The 20653-nt window shown below is 41.5% G+C and overlaps 1 protein-coding gene across 1 annotated transcript; it reads right to left on the reverse strand.

Annotated features, from left to right (window-relative positions):
* Window positions 1-635: 635 nt before the first annotated feature.
* Window positions 636-20640, reverse strand: egln1a (egl-9 family hypoxia-inducible factor 1a). The gene is made up of 5 exons (XM_030748343.1): window positions 19626-20640; window positions 9327-9446; window positions 2159-2295; window positions 2002-2069; window positions 636-1913 (listed from the first exon to the last, which is right to left on the reverse strand). The coding sequence occupies exons 1-5, from the start codon at window positions 20322-20324 to the stop codon at window positions 1858-1860; spliced, it is 1080 nt and encodes a 359-aa protein (XP_030604203.1). The 5' UTR covers window positions 20325-20640; the 3' UTR covers window positions 636-1857.
* Window positions 20641-20653: the final 13 nt, after the last annotated feature.

Below are 20653 nucleotides of genomic sequence, written 5' to 3' on the forward strand. Positions count from 1 at the left end.
GCTATGAAGCAGTCAGTGCTGAAGCTGAACCAGAAGTGGAGCCTTAAGCGGGATACTGATCTTCACCACTCTAGCAAATCCACAAAGGAGAGACTCAACTGAAACTTTGCAGAGGGATCTGAAACAGGCAGCACATGCACCCCCCCGCCAAAAAAAACCCTCAAACATGTAGCAAACACGTAAAGGAGCTTTGTATGCATGTTATTAGTGTCAGATTAATAGTTACTACAAGGATTTTTGTCTTTGTTCCTGTATTCAAATCTATCTGTACTTAATGTCAAAGTACATAATAATACAAGTCCCAGAGTTTTGAACTCATATTACATATTTCAGATAATTTTAGCCATGTTATGCAAATAGTGTGTCACCTTTACCTGCACATATTATTTCTGGCAAATCGTAAAATCCTGAATAACAGTTAAGTTTAGATACAAACAATTATGATCACTACAAAATGATCGTGCTCAATGACTAATAACAGCTTCTCCAGCCCTGACATACTGAGCTCTGGTGAAAAGGAAAGCACCTCTGAGCACTGACAAGTGAGCTTAAAGAAGCTGAAAAAGCCCAGTTTCTATTCTAGTATAGGGAGCTGTGTGATATAACTAAAAGACAAAAAGAGTACAAAGACAACATTTCAATTGTTGAAACTGAGAAATTTTATTTTTATTTGGAAAAAAATAGATGCGCATTTGAATTTGAAGCCAGCAACGCATCTACAGACGAAACAAACAAACAAAAAAAAGATGTAGTACGACAGGCTTCCTGCAGGGGGCAGCACAGATCTGTGTACTGGGTATGGTGCAATCAGGACAGCACGTAAAAAACTGTCCCGGTCAGAGATACTGTCTAGGCATGTTTCTTGGAAACTTGGTGTTGTCTCTAATATTTCATATTACGCGGGAATAATGTGAGGAAAAGCTGCATAAGCCTGTTCAAAGCCGCGTTGATTACAACTTGCAACAAAACAATTTTGAAATGTGCTTGTAGCTATACATTTCACATCTTTCCTTTTTAAGAGGCACCTTGCTTACAGAGTTCAAACACTGAATACCCCCATGCACACTGAATTTTTAAAAAATTAAACATGCTACTATTTAACTCATAGGTCATATTTGTGCATGCAGAGCATGGTTGGATGGTGGAAATAAACTGACTTAGCATATTTCAGGTAGCATGTTTCAGGTAGTTTTAAGGTGCGTTTCTGCACATGTTCACCTTATGATGCTGAAAATACAAGCGATCAGCCAGTGCTCACGTATCTAAGTGAGAAGAATAAACGAGATCACAAAAGCCTCCACTGGCATCTGCTGTGCTGCAGAAGAACTTAAATTTAGACGTTTTGTCAGAAAAAAAAGTGTTTTTAATTCAATCATTCCTCAAATCATTGCAAACATAAGCACATTGAGTAGCTTATTATAACAGCTGATTCCTTGTGAAAAGCATAACACATGGCATATATGCAGAACACTGTACCTTTAAGAAAAAGACAGCAAAAAAAAAAGAGAAGATGAAGGCTTTCTCTGAGCTTAATACCTGTTCCAAGCAAATGGCTGAAAATGTCATTTGTAACGTAAGCATACTTCACCAAAAGTGGAAGAACATAAAACAACACACTATCCCTTTCAGTACAATGTTATGACATTCAAGGTCTGCTGGGTTGCAGAGGTTGGCTGAAAACAAACAAATCACCAATTTTTTTTTTTTTTTAAATTTTCGCTCCATAAGCATGGATCTTCCATCCACTCAAGCAAAAGTCTGTCTTATGACAGTTAAAACACACACTCACGCTCTCTATAGGCCACGTTCTTAGGACAGAGCACTTAATGGCTGTTTGCAGGGGACGCACGCATCCCACTAGCTGGGATCTGATGATTTGTTGAGATCAACTTTTACTCCTTTATCCCCCGCACCTGCACGCAAGGGAAATAAACACAAGAGATGATGTTTGGGGCCGAACGCCACAAGCAAAGACTGTGCAGTTCACACATTAAATCCTACCTGTTAAGTACTTCTCTTTAGCTCTGGCTCGCTCATCCGCGTCAAAATACCACACGGTGATGGCATACCTGTGAAGACGGGAACAGGAGTGGTGAGACTCTGATAAAAGAGAATGCGACTGTCTGAGCGCGTGCAGTGGGCAGAGTTGAACGCTGACCTTGTGGCGTATGCGGGCTGAACCTCGTGAGGGTTCCTCCTGTCCGACCAGAACAGGAGCAGACGGTCAAATTTTGGCTCTATGTCGGCAAACTGGGCCTTTCCCTCTGGGAAGATTCGAAGAAGGCCTCCGTGTTCCTGGAAGAGCAGAACATGAATAAACAACGTCGTTATGTATACAAATCAGCACAAAGCAATAGCAGGAAGGTAAAGTGAGACTGTAGGAAGCAAACACCATGTGAAGCCTCTGCAGTGACCACATCTCTGGATTTAATGTTCATTCACACCGACAGGCATTCAGGGAAAGGAGACCCTCGCAATAAACATATGCACTACTCATAAAATAGACACTTAAAAAGCTTTTTAAGTTATCAACGCAGAACGGGAATGCCGGAGGAAAAGGATTGTCCAACTCTAAGGGCAAGGAGGAAAGCTCAGGATAGGAAGCAGCAGCGGGGGACGGCTTTCCTGTGGAGGGATAGGAAGAATAACCCACAGGAAAACTGCTCTGGCTGGATAAAGGAGCTGGGGAGTGAAAAAGCAGATTGCTGCGAGCGAGTCGCTTAAACTCTCACATAGCTGATATGATAGGCCTCTCTCTTCACACGCAAACTGGCACAGTATAAAGGCTCACACCCTAATGTAATGCTATTCCCATGTAAAGTACCCTGAATGAGGGGGAATGCCGATGGTGTGCTCAAACTAAATAAAGCACAATGGCGACAAAGAAGATGGGAGAAAGGTTTTTCCCCTGCAACACGAGCCAACTAGTTCAGGGACCACTCATTTTAACAACTGTTTAACTGCACTGTTTGCAGGCCCACAGAGGAGGTTACATGGATTAACCCAAGCAGGATTACCCCTTGCCTAAAGGCCACAACCTCATGACCCACATGAAGCCGAATCGAGCTGATGCTGAATGCAGCAAAGGCCAGCATGGCTACAGACTCTTAGGACAATCTCAAATATAAATGTGCACAAAGAAAGAAATGAGCCATCTCAGATGAGTTTGCACTACGGCTGGAAATCTGTGTGGTTCAGGCGAAAGAACCGCTTGGATACTGCGTGCAGGAGGAATCGCGCATGACAACCACTCGATGGTGGTGAATATGGTAAAAAGTTCAGGGCTACAGTAGACGTCTGAAAACAAGACCTCATTTGCTCTTAGCAGAAACCACAGAAAAGGTATCAAAGTCAACTGAGAATGAAATCAGGGCTTGGGAGTCCATCCTGTAGTTCAGTCAGTGAAGTCCCATAAATGGAAACAAGTAATTTAAGTGGAAGAGCAGCCAAAAACATGATTGAATTAATATTCAATAGTTAGCTGTACTTTAGATCACCGGTGCAATTCTTTATTATTGATTACAGCTAATTGCATCAATAGATTGCCACAAAGCATTGTCTTTACATTCAATACGTCAGACTGACAGTTAAAACTCCAAATGTGCAGTTTAGTTAAGACAAAGGAACAAAGTCTGACATCAGCCTGAAACCAAAGTGTGATTTAGATTTTTGCTTTGAAGTAAAATGAAAGGATTTATCAATCAACAGAATAAGTGCCACTGCTGCTCATTTACTGACTTCCTGCTTCAGCTCTTCTCTGAATGCACAACGCGTTAGAGTTCTTTAGAGTAAGTTCTATAAACCGCAAAGCTACCCTTTCAAACGAAGGATCCTCCTACTGAATTTCCATTGATGTGCAAATATATATACACGCCTTTACACCCACTCATGTGGAGCGAGAGTCATACACTGCTGTGCGCTGTGAGGATTACTTTAACAGCTGGCCGCTCTTCCTCAAATTATTTCAAAGACAGTGCTCACATTTTTAGATGCATCTATTACACATTCACATTACCAGACTTTGCACAGTATTACTAGTCTGTTAACGTTCTACACAAAGGCAGCTTCCCATCAATAGCAGAGTTATGATATGCTTGATGCTGATTATGGTAATTGGTAATGATTGTAATTATATGAGTAGGTGATGGAAACTGGTTTGGACGTCATGTTTTGACAGCCTGTCTATGTTAAACAAATAAAATCTCACCAAACCTGAGAGCTGCTCAGAGCACCGCGCACAAGTGGAAGTCACATGTTGCACCCACAGATACCAGTATGAATGTTTATCACTCTAACATTCACCATGAATCAGGGCTCATAACTTCTATTCATACTTTATTTAGTACTTTACTGATGGTGGAGGTGATAACTGCAACAGGCTCATAGGAATGATAAGAGTGATGACTACAAAATATGGTTATAATGAGTGGTAATGCATGCAGGTGGTGACCTGTCCTCACCACTCACACACTGCAGGCTGGGAAAAGCGTATATCCCCTGCAACCCTCATCAAAATAATCATACTAGAACAGGCATGTATGGATACTTCATACTTCTTGTTAATGTACAGCAAATTTCTACCTTATACATACTTAGGGAATGTTACCAGGAAACGATGCATAAATCTCCCTGGCCATGCAGATGAGACTCAAACACATTCATATATTCATGTACGCAGCCAGAAGACACAAATCAGTTGGTTAAACTATGAGAATGTCTTAAGGCACAAAGGGTTGGATGACCTGTAATTTTCTACTTCTAAATTCAGCTGAAACTTAAGTTATTATATGTGGGCCAAAAACCTCAGGGATACACAATCTAAACATAGTTGTGAGTCATTTTTAACAGGAATATGCCCTTCGTCTCATACATAACAGATTTGAGGGCAGCCTTCCTTCACCTGCGTAACACTGCCAAAATTAGGAACATCCTGTCACAAAGACAAAAATTAGTCAGTGCCTTTGGTACTTCCCACGTCAACTACTGCATTTCCTTATTTTCTGGATGTTCCAATACGTCCCTCTCTGAAAAGCCTTTAATTCATGCTGCAGCAAGAACACAAAGCGTTCTGAGAGGAACTAGAAAAAGAGGACAGGTTTTCCCATAAAAGCTTCTCTTCACTGGCTCCTTTTAAATTGAGAACAGATACTAAAACCCTTCTTGGTGCATACAACACTCCATCGGATCTTTAAGACCTCACGGTACCGCATTATTCCAATAGAGTACACAACTGTCAGAGCGCGCACACTTGTGGTTCAGCGAGTGTCCAAAAATAAAACAGGAGGCAGAAACTTTAACCATCGCGCTCCTCTTCTGTGGATCCAGCCCCAATTCGAGTTCAGGAGACACACATCCTCTCTACTTTAAAGATTAAACTTTCCATTTTAATCAATCTTACAACACGTGAATATGAGTTTATTGTCTGTAAATCTGCTTTTTTTTTTTTTTGCGCTCCACTCAACTCAACTTTTCTTAGCAGACACTCAAAGTTTGAGGCTTGTGTCTGCGGCAGGCAGCTTTATTTCCCTGCAGTCACTATGAGCTTGATCTAACTGAAGAATAAAACTGAACTGCAAAAAAAAAAAAAAAAAAAAAAATCTGGGTTGTAGGTTAAACTTTGTATGTGCAGTGAAAGACTTGTAGTGGCTGAGTCATTTCCTTTCTCTTAAATGCGCTTGTCTGTGTTTTTCTCCTTTCCAGAGAAATGAGAGTATAATATGGAATTGACATTTAAAAAAATTGCAGACAGTTGGACACTTCATGTGATTTCATAAAGAAGGCGTTGGTGGCTGAAGAGACATAAACTTGGGGGTCAATAGCTGGAACAACTGAACCTGAACATTCCAAAGCCACAGCACTCTCTCATAGTGAGGCCCCGGTATCCAGGCAACCACATTCTATAAGCCTAATAACAGCCAATCAGAGACCAGATTGCAATTATTCACATGTCCAACCAGGATCTAGAACATGGCTCACAGTAACAACCGAAGCATGTGCACAGGAATATCAGAAATCGTGCAGATTAACATAAAAGCAGCATGACCTACCTCATGACTGATGCACATATTAACAGGAAATGATTTACTATACAGATAAGTAAGCAGGTGATTCCGCTGAGGAAGTGCTCAGAGAACTGATAATACAATGCAAATGCAGCAAGTCTGATTCAGGAGCATGCTGCATGTTAAACACCTGATAAACTCCAAACAGGCCAAGCCACTGCCCCAAGTAGATACATAGGTTTAAAAGAAACTTACAGTGCATACTGGTTATGTCACATGCCAAAGGAAATTATCTTGAAAATCATACAAACTGCGTAAACAAAGACAAACTTGCTGAAACTTATCAACCAGCACATGAAGGGCAACACAGATCCCTTTGGGGTTGCTTCAGGATGGGCATCTGGTGTAAAAACTCTGCCAAATCAAACACGTGAAGCTACCTGTTGTGGCGACCCCATGTGAATAAGGAAGCAGCCAAAAGTAGCTTCTGCTTCTACATGATGGGGAAGCAGTAGATTAAGTGAATAAGCAATATTGGCAATCATGGTATCAGTATTTGTGAGACAAACATCAAAGTACTGTTAACTCAGTTGTTTATTTAGTCTGCACTCACATCCTACCTTACTGCTTGCTCTGTGACAGATGTTTAGTAAAAATCACAGCAAGAACACCGACTCATTCATGGCCCGATTTCTGCCACAAACTTGCATCTCAAAGCACAGAGTTTCCTGTAATTATGTAATTTTCATATACAGGTCTGGAGGTCAAGTATGTGAGGAAATGTGGACGTCAGCCTCTTGTTTACTCATGTGACTTGTAATGCTGGCAGCTACAGCCACACATCCGGTACACCAGTCCTAATTTCATGCATGATATGAGCACGGCTTTTTACAGAGATTAAACATATTATATTACTGGCATAGTAGTGGGAGGGGAACTGTATTATCTGTGCACCCTTTCTACTCAGTTCTAAAGATTATGACAGAATATATATATTAGACTAACAAACAATAATCCACAGCTAACTGTCTTCAACAGAACAAACATCATGGCACACAAGAACTTGTAAAACACAGACAATTTGTAACAATAATAAGTGCACATTTACAAAATTTGTGTGCAGCTGCTGGTAAGACAGCATAACATTGTGGTAACAGCTGAGAGGAGCACCATCCCTACATACAAAAACAGTTGAGACAGATGGAGGATGAAGCAAAGAGAGCAGAGATGCACCAAAATAACTTGTGACCAGAGCTGTGTCTGATGTTTGGAGAGTTTTCTTTTTAGAAAATGTGACTTAAGCACTGATTCTCTGACTTCAGACTTTGACTTTTCTGGCAATGGAATAATTAACACCACAATATTTTGAAGAGTAAACCCAAATGTGGCTATTCAACAACCTGGAAAAATAAGACTGTGTATAAAAGATGGGCACAACTTCCAGCTCTGAAAAGTGAAGCCTATGAGAAATGCCTTCACAAAGACTTCAGGATGCTCTCTGACCTGACCAGATCGCAGTAACCACAACGTGCAGTTCATTTAGTAACTTATCTTCTTCATTAAAATCAGAACGGAAGATAAACTAGGAAATGAAGCGTCTTGGCTGATCAGTCAGATCAGCCATTCAGTCCTGACTGAAAATGTGGTGAAAATGCTCTACTTGAGGGGCTTCACTATGCAATGGGTTATGTCATGGTGGCTACATCCATCTTTTACATACAGTTTATGATGAGGACTGCCTCTATGGCTGTAGTCTCATATTGACTTAACTGCCTGTGGCAGCAGGAAACCAAGACGAGCACCTAAAATATGAGCTACAGGTTGACTAATGCATGTTGTCACTGAGGATCTGCTTGGATTTGCATGTACAACTATCTTTAAGGTTTACTGAAATGTCTGGAAGGAAAAAAATATATTGTGAAAGGTGCAAAAATGCCTTGTGTTGGCAGAGGTCAGAGAAGAGTGGCTATACTGGGTTGAGCTGACAGAAAGGCCAGAGTAACTTAAATAACCACCCATTACATCACACATCTGTTACATCACACTGAACGCACAACACGCCAGCCTTAAAGCAGATGGGCTCCAGCAGCAAAACACCACACCAATTCAAGGTGGGGGTGTAACGATGTAGTATTTTCTTGTCACACCCTTTTGTCCCCTTTAATACCAGCTGGTCTTCATTTAAATGTCACAGCCTACTTGCGTGTTGTTGTTGACCATGACCTTTGTGATTGCACCGTACCATCACCTGATATCCATGTTCAGTGGGATGGCATGTCAGGCCGCAAAGCTTATATAATCTCAGACCGGTTTCTTGTACATAACACTGAATTCCCTGTACTCAAATGGCCTCTACAGTCACCAGAGGTCAACTGAACAGAGCAGCTTTAATATGTAGTGGATGAGGAGGATCACATCATGAAAGCGCTGTCCACAAATCTGCAGTAAATGCATGATGCTATGTTGTTAATATGCACAAAGATCTCAAGGGAACTTTTCCAGCACCTTGTTGAATCTGTGCTGCAAAGAATTAGGCAATTGTAAAGTCAAAAGCGGTTCAACCTACCAGCAAGGTATACTGAATAAAGTAGGGATAATCCTGACTTCCTGTTGTCACGAACCAGGCCGCTGTAGATATATTTTAAATTATGCACAATACTGTATGAGACTAAGCTCTATTAATTTGCATGCAGATAACACTATATTATCATTAGACCACTATATGAAAATTCCTGTAGAAAAACAGCTGTATAATGCAGCAAATGCATCAAAATACCAGACTTTTTATTCCAGGAAAAACAGCCGGTGTGTGGAAGGTACTGGGGTTTCAATACATGCTGAGTGGCCACACGGCATGTATTGACACTTAACCATTACCATGAACTCCGCACAGGTGCGTTGTATGGAATAAAGCAGGTAGAGGGTGCCGAGACTGCCACACAGACATGAAGTGCACCAACTGGTCAAATGCTTGTGACAGGAAGTCAGAAGTTATGAAGACCTGACACGTGACACGTGAAACACGTGACAAATGATTTTGTTTTGATGATTATTTTACACATAATTTCAAATAGAGCCCAACCAATGCAGGATTCGTGCCTGATGCTCAAGAATTAAAATGAAAACAAAAAGTGTCACATACAATAACTCAAAACAATGGTTTTTATTTCTTTCTAAAACCACCTTTCCAGGAATGGACAAACTCGTTAAAGATCTGCGACAGGCCGATACTGGCCTGGTATCGGTCGGGCTCTAATTTCAAATCAATATTGAATCAAATGATGATAACAAAAACGTTATTTCCTCCACACATCACTCCCATACCTTGGCATTCCAATCTCTATTAAGGTAATATATGCATGTGACACACCGTCCATCGCCGTTAGGGTTATCCACATGGCGCACATATCCTGTCCCGTTTCCGGGGTAGCATGCCACCATTGCCTGAAGAGAGAAACATAAAAAAAAAAAAAATGTGATTGGTAAAAACAGATATGCAGTGACAACAGTACAAATACAGTAGCTACGCCTCACGTGTCAAACAAAAGATGTGCTGCATGGACAGAAAGAAGGGAGGAACCGGAGCTGGCAAAGCAGCTCAAATTGGATTTGCTGGCTTGTGATGTGGACGTAGCAGACAGCCTTGCCACAGCTTGATTGTACTGCCTCACCTGCACCAAGACTGACACACACACACACATGAGCTGCCTAACCCATAGCTGCCTCGTTATAAACTTTAAACTGGCGAGAAAAATAAACCGGAGGTATCATGCTGCAACTTCCCCTTGCCTTTTCCTGCTCTACTAAGACTTGCATGATCTGCTTGGGTGCTGGCAGTGAACCTCCATGAGCTCTTGTAAACTTCTTGGTGTAAACATCGAGCGAACACGCTCGCACAGTGCTGAATGCCCTTCAGGAATAAGACGCACACAAGCGGTGACACGCACACCACAAGGAGGACTGTGACACAGAAAAAAAAAAAAAAAATCTGTTTTCTTCAGAAATAAGAAGCCATTGGAGGACAAGAGGGATTTCTCAGTTATCCTAGAGCTTTTGCACTGCAAATTAGAGCAGATACTTGAACACCAAACAGTGTGTTTTCTGACTTCAAAGTGGAGCTGAGATGAGCGGTGAACGTGCACAAACACAGGGTGGAATAAGCCCTCATGCTAAGCAGTGTCTAAGCAGTGATATGACAGACAAAGGCAAGTTCATCCACATTCTTTCAAGAACTTGCATCAACACAAACCATAGCAACATTATTATAAACACTTAAAGCAGACTAAACCTTTTCACGTGGATTTCTACCAAGTAATGAGAATCTGTGCCTGCACATTGAGGGGTTACAGCTATCCTTTCTGCAAAGAAATGACTGAAGGTGGACTTTTGTGGACTTTAAGGACTTGAACAGAATGTACTTCTGTAAACACACACTTTGGAAAAGGATAGCTTTACTACACTATACAAAAACTATACTACTAAATATTTGCGTGCAAAGCCTTCAAACGCCAAGTGAGAGCAATAAAATAAAATGACATCAGACCCACGTCTTCATGTTCCTTCCCTGCATGTCTGATCACAGTTGCTTGCGTCAGTCCACATTGTGCTCACATCTTTTGCGTGATGCAGGTTACCACTGGAATGCACATTATCAGGGCCTTTAAAGCTCAAAAACAACAAATCTACCGACATAAAGATGAGGGAGGTAGCTCTGGCTGCATATATTTTATCAAAAAAAAAAAACAAAAAAAACTTTTCCCCCCAATGGGGTGGGTCCAACTAGAAACGTTGCTAGGTGGGGGGGCACCATCTGACAAAGGGCTTCCTGTAAGTAAGTTGCAATAGAGTAAGCTTTTCTCTTTGTGTGTGTTTGTCTGTGGCACAGAAAGAGGGAGAGGGGCACCGACAGAGAAAGCAGAGGGGTGGGGCTGGAGAAGAAGACAAGAGTGAACTGCTGTAAACTTTGACTCCTGGCCTCCCTCCAGAGGCAGCAGTATTTTAATGGTTGTGCTACGTGCAGATCGTGAGGAGGGCTGGCTGATCCTCCACTATGTCACCCCTCCCACCCTGAACTGCTGGGCTCGCGCTGCAAGGCTGGAGATGGGTAAACAGCGGCTGCTAGGAAAAAGCGTTTGTGAGGAATGAGATGTCTGTGCGGGTAGGGAAAGCGTGTGTGTGCTGAACCGAGGTGCGAGAGCCTCGGCACTTTGCAACCCCCCCCCCCAACGCAGGATTTCGGCTTTCAATTCCCTTGACCGAACAGCTGTAGAAAGGAAAGCCTGCCATCAGCACATGCTTGGTAGGGTCATATTAAAAATATCTATAACTTGGTAAGATAAGCAAGTTTGGTTTGTGATTACTTTTGTCACAAAAAACAAAAACAAAAAAGCAAGATAGTGCAATGCATAACAGGGAGTATCTCGAAACCTTGTATGAATTGCTCTTTCATGTGAACACCGAAAACCCTTAGAGAATAAGATGGTTTGTAGATCAAACTTTGATGAAAATGCAACATACAGACAGCCTAGGAGTGGAGGAATATGTATTTAAAAAAACACACACAATTTGTAAAGAAATAAACCCTGCAGATTCAGGTAGCCTATAATACTGTTCCCTTTGTCTGACAGCATTATTGCTAATATTTTGATATAGCCAGGACAGTCAGGACAGGAGTAAATGTTTTTAAATTAAAGCTATTTTTAACAGACTTTCTTCCTTGCTCTCTTCACCCCTGACCTCTATACCTATTTGAGCTTCCTTTCTTGTAGCCACTTACTCTTCCCCATTCCTCCGCGGCCCTCATTAGGAGGCTGACCTTACTCTCTGTGTTGTTTGTTTACATTCCAGAGGCACGGCTTCTGAAGCTGATGGGCATTCACAGGCATAGAGCGAGAGGAGGTCACAGAAGAAAGCTCAGAGCCTGGCACTGAGGCCAAAGCAAAGGAAAGGCTTTGTTTCACAGATGCATATTAAAAGAGCATGAAAATAATTAACATTATAAACACAGAGCCTGTAACCACTACCAAACCACACGCTTCCTTAAATATAAAAAAACAGCAGTCAATTAAATAAATGGGTGATGGCCAAGGACATAAACAAATAAAGGCCGGTACCCAAAAACAGGCTGGGAGGAAAAAAGGGAGCACTGACTGTCGCTGCACATGCCTGCAAATGTTGTGCCACTAATAACGGAAGGGTTACTTATCCAGTGTTTTTAGGTATTTTTATAGACTCCTGTGGTGGGGGGGGGTGTAAAGGAAGATTATAGTTTGCAGTAGCACAGCTAACCAGTTGGTTCAGCTCTTTATTAATTAAGACAAATTCACTGTTTCACTGCAGATCAGTGTAGAGCATCAAGAGTTTTACAGGAACGTTAAAAATGTCTCTATCTGGTCACCTCTGACAGAAAGTTGTTGGTATTAGACGTGGCACTAAAGAGACAGGGACAATTTGGGATTACATTGTGGTTCTCACACTGAGGGGAAGGCCCCACTGGTGAGACAAGAATCACCAGTGATAAAATATGGAGTGAATAAACATAAAAATATGATCTGTGAAGGGGAAATAAACATGTTTGTGTCGTGCTGGCCTTTATTTTGCCAAAATTCAATTTGGATCTTTTATGTTATTAAAAAAGTAAATTGCTATAAATTGCATGAGAGCTTAAAATTAGAATATGATAATACTTTGACCTTCAACAGCCTGAAATGAGTCAGGAAACATTCCAAAAGCTCACGACTTTGTGGGGAGTTCAGAGCGTTTCAGCCTATGAACTTTCACCCTCACTTCATCTGACCTCTGAACATCCTTTCAGCTGTCAGCTGTTGAAGAATTCACAGTTTGCTCTCAGCAAACAGCGCCAATTTTATTTTCCACAACTCATGCATTTCAGGTAAAAGCGATTCACTATAATCATTTTTACCTGTCAAACAAATGCATCCACACGTGACACATCAGGGAACTTTCACTCCGTATCGACACACAATTCAAGATGCGAGACATAAACTGAGGTGGAGCAAAATGGAAACGCTGCAAGGGGTCTGCTCACTTCACATAAGAGATGCTTATCCAAACATGAGTACAAACAGTTGGGATGGAGACCTTGTAGCACAGAGGAGTGTGGGAACCAAGACAGTTTGGGTCTTGGCCCAGGATAGTTCACTGCTTTATCTGTCAGAGAGTGGTGCTGCCTCGGAGGAAATCCTTGTTTAAAGTAATGACCTAGTTTACTCTTTTCTTCTTATGGCAGGCTGTGAACAATTGAGGGACGTATACAGCAGCGACACTACCCTTTAACCTCCACATGTTGCAGTGGAAACACGAACGCAGTTTCTGGTATTGTTACGCAAATACTCTGAAAGGAATTGTTTAAAGCTGAAAGCGTTGTATATCTCAGCACACTCTCCCGCTGACAAACAACAGATAAATGCATATGCTGATTTCCACGAGCTGCTTTAAGCTTCACCTGGAATAAACTCAGTGCTGGGATTCATTCACAGGCCTGCTGTTTATGCTAGTGTAGCATTCAATTCATGCAGAATCACAGGATGAGTCAGGACATTTCATATAATCAGTGAGCGTCAGTTGATCTTCAAAACTGTCCAGAAATCAGTCAGGTTGTGCCTGTACGTATTAGGGCAATTAAATAATTTAAAAATCAAACAGCGGAAAAAATAAATAAATAACTTTTTTGCATTCGTCTTTGCTACAAAGCTCACACATTTTCTTGTGTTGTAAATCAAGCCCACCCCTTTCCTTTAAAGCCCAAACTCACTCACTGTTGAGCGCAGCTCCAGCCAAGAAGAATAAATGAGAGCTTTCGGTCAACAGGATTTATCTAGAGAAAGCAAAACTGTCACCTTCAGCTCTTTGTCCTCCTGTGGTAAAGGCAGGCCAGTGGTGGCCCTTGTGAGACGGGCTTTGTAGTCAAAAATACCTGTTAATCTAGCCCTGAACCTAGCTCACATGTCCCCCACCCCACTCACCTCTCATTCACTGATTTTTCTCGGTTTGTTTTGAATTATATATTTAAAAAAATTACATAAATCACCCACAAAAAAGATTTAACCTCAATAACACCTTGATGTTTAAGTTAATGGTTACCTTAAATAATCACAATTACAATATTGACTAAAATAATTTGGATTTTTCACACAGTTCAGCAGCCTTGATTCATATTCAATGAAAACTAATAGAGAAGATATTTGCTTGCTCTGACCTAATAGCTTCAACTACTCCATCTACTGTTTGAGAGCCAAGTCAACTCAACCAGCAACTGGATGATGCTTACTCTTTGCTAAAAAAAAAAAAAAAAGGTACAACAAAAAGCAAAGTTTAATATGTCAGGAGTTTAGCTAAAAGAAATTGGTGCCACATTCAAAGTAAATAAGACAGGAAGTCAAACCTATATCTATATTAAACATCACTTAAATTATAGCTGAAGTTTCTTTCTCCAGTTTGGCAAAGAGGCAATTATAAATATGAAATTACTTAACTTATAATATTTAAAACAATTTCAATTTGAAAAAAATCCTGAAGAAGCTACTTTCGTCTGCTCCTTTATTTCACAAAGGGTTCCCACAGTGGGTGGATATGTATGTTTGATATGGTACAGATATTATGCCAGATTCCCTTCCTGACACAACCCTAACATTTATCTGGGCCTGGCACCGGCACTAGGAGTACACTAGCTTCTGACCCCCTGAGGCTGGGGTTTTCTATTTAAAAAACAAAAAAAAACGTAAAAACTAATTATCCTTTAATTTGTATTTAAAAGTACCATCATTATCATGCTCCACTCACCACAAATCCCCCCGAGCTTCAAATCTACGGCTTCAAACAGTGACAAACAAAGAGCGCTTTCTCAGGGCTCCACCTGGATCACGGCCAGGTGTTGCTTAGACAGTTGTGATAGATGTGAGCTTAAAGCTCAAATAAAATGTACATTAAATGCCTCGTTTTTATAGATGAGCACTTCAAGAAAGTTCCACTCCATTAAATTACATGCGGTCATTTCTCTCTCTGGTATGTCACACTGATTTAGAAATTATTCTACACAGCTTAGACCATGTTACGGCTTTAATGTTAAAAAAGAGTGGTATCATGAGCATTTTAAGAAATTCACAGATGGATTAGCAGTTTTTGGAAAAGGATACATAACTATGATGGGTGAGCCTGTGTACTGACTAACGCCTAGATTATTTGGTCATCTGCAAGACGGTGAAACGAAAAAAAATAAAAACGGCATGCGAGGTGCTGCGCCTCAGTCAAGCTGGTATCGTAGGCGGAAGGAATGAGAGGCTTGTACAGCCTATATCATAACATATAGCTGGCTCCAGGCTCACAGGACCACCGTCACATGACTTCCTCTTGTCTACTTGCTCTGTAGAGCTTTAAGATTTAGGTCAACGGTCAACTTCCTTCTGAAAGCACACGTCCACACGTCGCTCTGTGATAGAACAAATGACAAAAAATAAATAACTGCCAACAACGTCAAAACACAATGTGGTGATGGGTGTGTGTGTGTCTGTCCAGTTCTGTCCTGTTTAAGTTGAACTGCTTTACATTGAATGAATTGACAACGTAATTTCACAGCGTGACAAAAAGACACTGAAAAAGCAACGGAAAACTGAAACACTATTTAATTCATCCAACTCAACAGTGGTCTACCTCAGTAATTTCATTTAAACTTCCGTTGAGTTGAGTTTTTCTGGACAATTTAAAAATGTATGCTGTTCTTGATGGCTAAATTAGTCCAACAACATCTTTAAATGCTTAGTTTTTTTATCTAATTAACAGGCTATTACCAAAATATAATGAATTTACAGCCACCTAAGACTAACAATACCTGGAAATGCTCACAATTATATTATAACTATCGGATGTTTCTATTCCTTGCTGAAACTATTTTTTTGAATTGCCATACAGAATAGGAAGCACTAAAAGAAAGTCCAGAAAACAGTTTTGTTTATTGCAGACTCTTACAGGGAAATTTTTACTTCCTCAGATGATCGGTTGTTTTTCCCGATAAAGAGTCGTGCAGTTGGAACCCAAATATGTGTAGCGCTGTGATGAATGAGATGAATAAAGAGAAGAGTCTCACTGCTGTGTATTGGACTGCATTATATTTAAGGACTCTAGCTTCTGTGGGACCTCACAGTATGTACAGTGTTTAAATTCAGTACCAAGCAATAACATGGCATGCATGACAGCTATCATGTTTCATGTGAACAGCATAATTCTAACAATGGCAGCTTTGTAAAGTAGGAGTAAGAATGTTTATAATGGAGTCTTCACTTAGCTGGCTATTGTTTTATCATGCAGGACATACTAACAGCCAGCATGGACTCAGTCAGTGACAGGACAACTCTGTTCCTGCTACAAGCTTCTTTAGGTTTCCGCATAATGTTTTAATGGTATCAGAGAGCATTCAACATGCTGGATCTGCAAAGAAACAAACACGTCCCGCTGCCTGCAACTTCCCACAATGTTATCAAGTGAACGGGGGAAATGGAAACAATGGCATTTAATAACTATTTGGGCAAAATCTTTTTCCTCTGTCTCTCCCAATGCGAACTGTGCTTACATTGTGTTGTATCCCTTTGAGCCATTGATACTTGCGGCCTTTGCATTTGTGCAAGTCATGCTGATATTTGCTGGTCACAGTCCAGCCGTGTGTTTGCCAAGGCAACTAGGGCAGTAGGCGAGGAAGTCAAGTTCTCAGTAGCGTTTGAGTGAGCAGCCAGCTGCACTGATCAGCAGCACAACCTGAAATAATGTGCTTTCGCCAAAACGTTTAGGCCTACTAAGAAACAGCCTGGGGGGGGGCAGGCACTGGACAAGAGGAGCAGCCTAAAAATAACAGCATACGGCGACTAGAGGTGTACCAGCACAGAAAAACAAGTACCTGGAGCGAGTAAAGGCCACAGAATTCAATCTAATGGTGGGCTGTTTCACCACTAGAGCTTTTAAATGTCAAGGGCTGTTATAAAAGAACATGATGTAACGAATGTACAGGAGTGCTGGTGTATCATTTTTATGTGCTAATCTTAGGCCTGGTATTGTCTGTTATTTCCCTGTAAAAACAAACCGTGGGCACGTCTCAAGGTCAGAATCACAGCAGTGTTCAAAAGTGCTTATACCTCATCAGAAAGTTTGCTTTTCTTTTTCTTTATAGGCAATATGAAGCAAAAAAAAAAAAAAAAAAAAAAAAAGCAGCTGTGCTAAAATAAAATGAGAGAGGGATAAATGCTAAAAATTAAAATTGGGGTATGAAACAACTAAGTTATTGTAAAACAGAAAGAAATATGGAAGCTTGTTTCTGCTACAGAAAAAAATGGGAAAAAAGTTGTACGCATGAGTCAAAATTTTGGATTATTGTCTCAAAATTTTGACTTAGTTAATAAGTTTAAATTTTGAGATAATAACCTTAAATTTTGACTTACATACGGCACAGTTTTTTTTTTCAAAAAAAAAAAAAAAAAAAAAAAACGCCAATTTGAAGCAATGACTTTTTATAAGACATTAAACTTTTTTAAACACAATGTAACAGATTATTAATAACAGTTCTGCAATAAATGTGACCCTTGTAAGAGATATAATGCTTAGTTATTATTTAACTATCCTAAAAATGTGCTGATTTCACTTTATGGTGTTTTTTGTAACCCTGCAGTTAGATGGTGTTAAATCTACATACACTAGTTTGGACAAAACATTAAAAAAAGAACAGCAAACTTCATTTTCCCACATGTCCATAAAGTTAATTTATTCCTCTAATATTTTACTAAACAGGCCAGTTGCTTTAGTGTGCATTGCTTCTATTCAGTTTCAAATGTAGCACTGGAAAAATTATTTTGCTTAACTTCTATTGAATGCAATAGTGATGATATTATTCAGAGAATTTTCCCCAAGAGAGGAGGAGGAGGAGGAGGAGGGAGGAGGCTGGGTGCAGCTCATCCCTGCCTGAGGCAGTCCCATGCTACAAGGCCATGGTGACCAGATCTATCAGGAGTCACAGGTCACACGCAATCAAAGAGCTGAGAAGGGGCTGGGACTGATGCTGCCTTGGCCCGTTTTAGCCCGGTTCTGAAACTGTCCTCATGCATTAGACTACAGTAACAGTTAGTAAAAAATCAAACCAGGTGCCAGGAGAGCTTCTGAACTTCAAGAGAAAATCCCTCATTTAAAAACAAATTCTTAGAAAACATATCTCAGTGAACTAGAAGCTACCCACAGCTTCCTCTCCACCACAGTGCTGAACCTGATTCAGGAATATATTCTTCTCGGCAGGTCTTCTTCTCCGCGTCTCAACACTGTCTAAACCAAGTGCATCCGTGCGTGACACTGAACTTATCACTGCAACCTGTCACCACTAAAGCGAGGTCAGAGGTCACAGTGAGCTGTAGTAAATTCACAGCACAATGGGGCTTCAGGCTGGTTTCTGCCAAATTGTCGCAGCTCTTTCACATAAATCAGATTTAACAATAACAAAAGTCACGGTACAAACATATTAATGCAATATGTACACACTGGAGCGCTGGATTGTCTTTATTGTTTCTGCATATGGGAGGACAGGTCAAAGCTGCTTGAAACACAGCAGCGTGTTGTGTTATCACACTGGTCAGAATGATGCTAACACCAAACTGAAACTAATGCAGTCTATTACAACATAATAGCTCTGTTATTCACTGCTTACTAAGGCGCTTTCATTGAAATCTGACCCTCAATTTGGAAACTGTGCTGTCTTTAACTGATGCTTTCCCCACCCCGTTTATCTAAACAACTACAAAACACCAAAAAAGCAATACTCCTTCAAAATATGAACACAGTACACTTCACAAAGGGAGGATTTTTGCATTAGTCTTAGTTGTTTTGTATACTAAGAAACTGAGCGAATGCTGTCAAAGTGACGACTGGACTTGAACAGTAATCTATGGATAATATCCGTTTAGCACACATCAGAAAGCTAAATATTTACAGATATGAACTAAGATCAATATGTTTTCAGCTGTTTTGGGCTAGAATAAGCAGTCCAGCATGGCATATGCTTGCAGCTGCTTACTTGGAGAGCCACGAAACAACCACGTGCCTCCTGCCTTGCTTTCAATAAATTTCTGCTCGATTTCATTTGATGCTGCAGACACATGATCCATCCAAACTGAATCTTTCTTATTGGCTCAGGGATTGCGTTTATTCCAAGTAATGAATTTGGGGCGTCTGTCTATTGCTATGGCGACTGAACACGTGTGTTTTCTGTTCAAACTCTTTCTGCACCCAAAACAAAACCATTATCCTCTGAGCAGCACCAGCAATCACCTTCCTGACTCAAGAGCAAAGCCAGACGAAGATTTAGCAGCCTCTTACCCGTAAAGTCTGGTGTAATCGTCAAACAGGGTTGATCTACTTCATGTAATAGCGTCTTAACGACAAAATGAAGAAGAAGGGGCTCCCGGTTTGACCTGCAGAATGATGCATCCCTGTTAGAAACCTGCAGCCTGTGCAATGCTGGTTTCCTGACCTTGGTGTGTGTGTGTGTGTGTATGGCAGGTGTCACACCAGCAAGCCTCTGGCTCCTGAGGAATTAATGCGGTAGATGCGTAGTGCGTGTGTGTGTTTCATACTTACTTTTGTCCTTCCATTTATCGTGTAGTTTCCCAGTTTGCCATTACAGTGTCTAATCAGGTCGTCCATGCGATTCATGAGAAACTGGATCCTCTCGCAGCCGGGCTCCTTGCCCTCGATCCACGTGATTTTGTCTCCTCGGATGTCTTTAGTGGAGTCGCTTTTTTGACTGACCAACTGCCCGTCCGTGAACCTGCCAGTCTTGTAAAGGGCCTTGACATTTTCAAGAACGCCCAAACCAGTCTCTGCCCCTAAGAAGTCGTCCACCACACAGATGCCGTGCTTATTCATGCACGGGACTATGCATTCCAGGGCAAGTTTCTGAGGGGATGAGCTGCTCTGTCCGTTAGATGTGGCGGTGCTGTTGGACCTATCGTTCCCAGCTTTCTCGCCAACTTTACATGCTTTTGTGTTTGTACTTGTGTTTGCACTGTCCGCCTGTTCGGGGCTTTTCTTTTCTCGACATTTCTCCGGTGCCTTGTTGTCCCCAGACTGCGGAGCCTGCCCGGGCTTCTGTGCGGGTAGCTGCGTCTTGTCCGCCTCCTTGCAGATGAGCTTGTGCTTCTTCCAGTGCTGTTTCTGGTGCTCCTTGCTGCAGTAGAAGGAGCTGCGGCATCTGCCGCATTTAAGGAGGTTCTCCATCTTCCCACAAAGTTCACAGTACTGTCTGTCTCGCTCCAGCTCGCTCTGCGGCTTCTCCATGTTTGAGGACACAGGAGGCGTACTGCTCCTTTAACACCGACCCTTCATGCGCCCTACTAACCGACAACTTTGGAAGCGACCCGCCGCCGATACCACGCTTATACCGAGGGGGACGAAAGACTCAAAACCCCGCCATTTTTCACTCATTTCCTTTCTGCCTCATGTGTCAGTGAAAGAACACGACAACGTGCGCCCGTGGATTAGCATTCAGGGGTGGGTCGAGGTCTTCGGGAGGCATTTCTGAAAGCTAGCTCTGGTTCCCGGTGTAATGGACGGCGGTGCGCCGTGCGTGCTCAGCCAGCCCTACCCGAGGACCGGCCCGCTCTGAC

The sequence above is a fragment of the Archocentrus centrarchus genome, chromosome 15, assembly GCF_007364275.1.
Source record: "Archocentrus centrarchus isolate MPI-CPG fArcCen1 chromosome 15, fArcCen1, whole genome shotgun sequence".
Classification (NCBI taxonomy): Eukaryota; Metazoa; Chordata; class Actinopteri; order Cichliformes; family Cichlidae; genus Archocentrus; species Archocentrus centrarchus.

Coding starts and splice junctions, on each gene's coding strand:
- egln1a (XM_030748343.1), bottom strand. CDS start 20,324: ATGGAGAAGCCGCAGAGCGAGCTGGAGCGAGACAGACAGTACTGTGAA. Junction 2,296..9,326: donor ATAGAGATTGGAATGCCAAG/GTATGGGAGTGA, acceptor CTGCTCTTCCAG/GAACACGGAGGCCTTCTTCG. Junction 2,070..2,158: donor CAGCCCGCATACGCCACAAG/GTCAGCGTTCAA, acceptor CCGTCTTCACAG/GTATGCCATCACCGTGTGGT.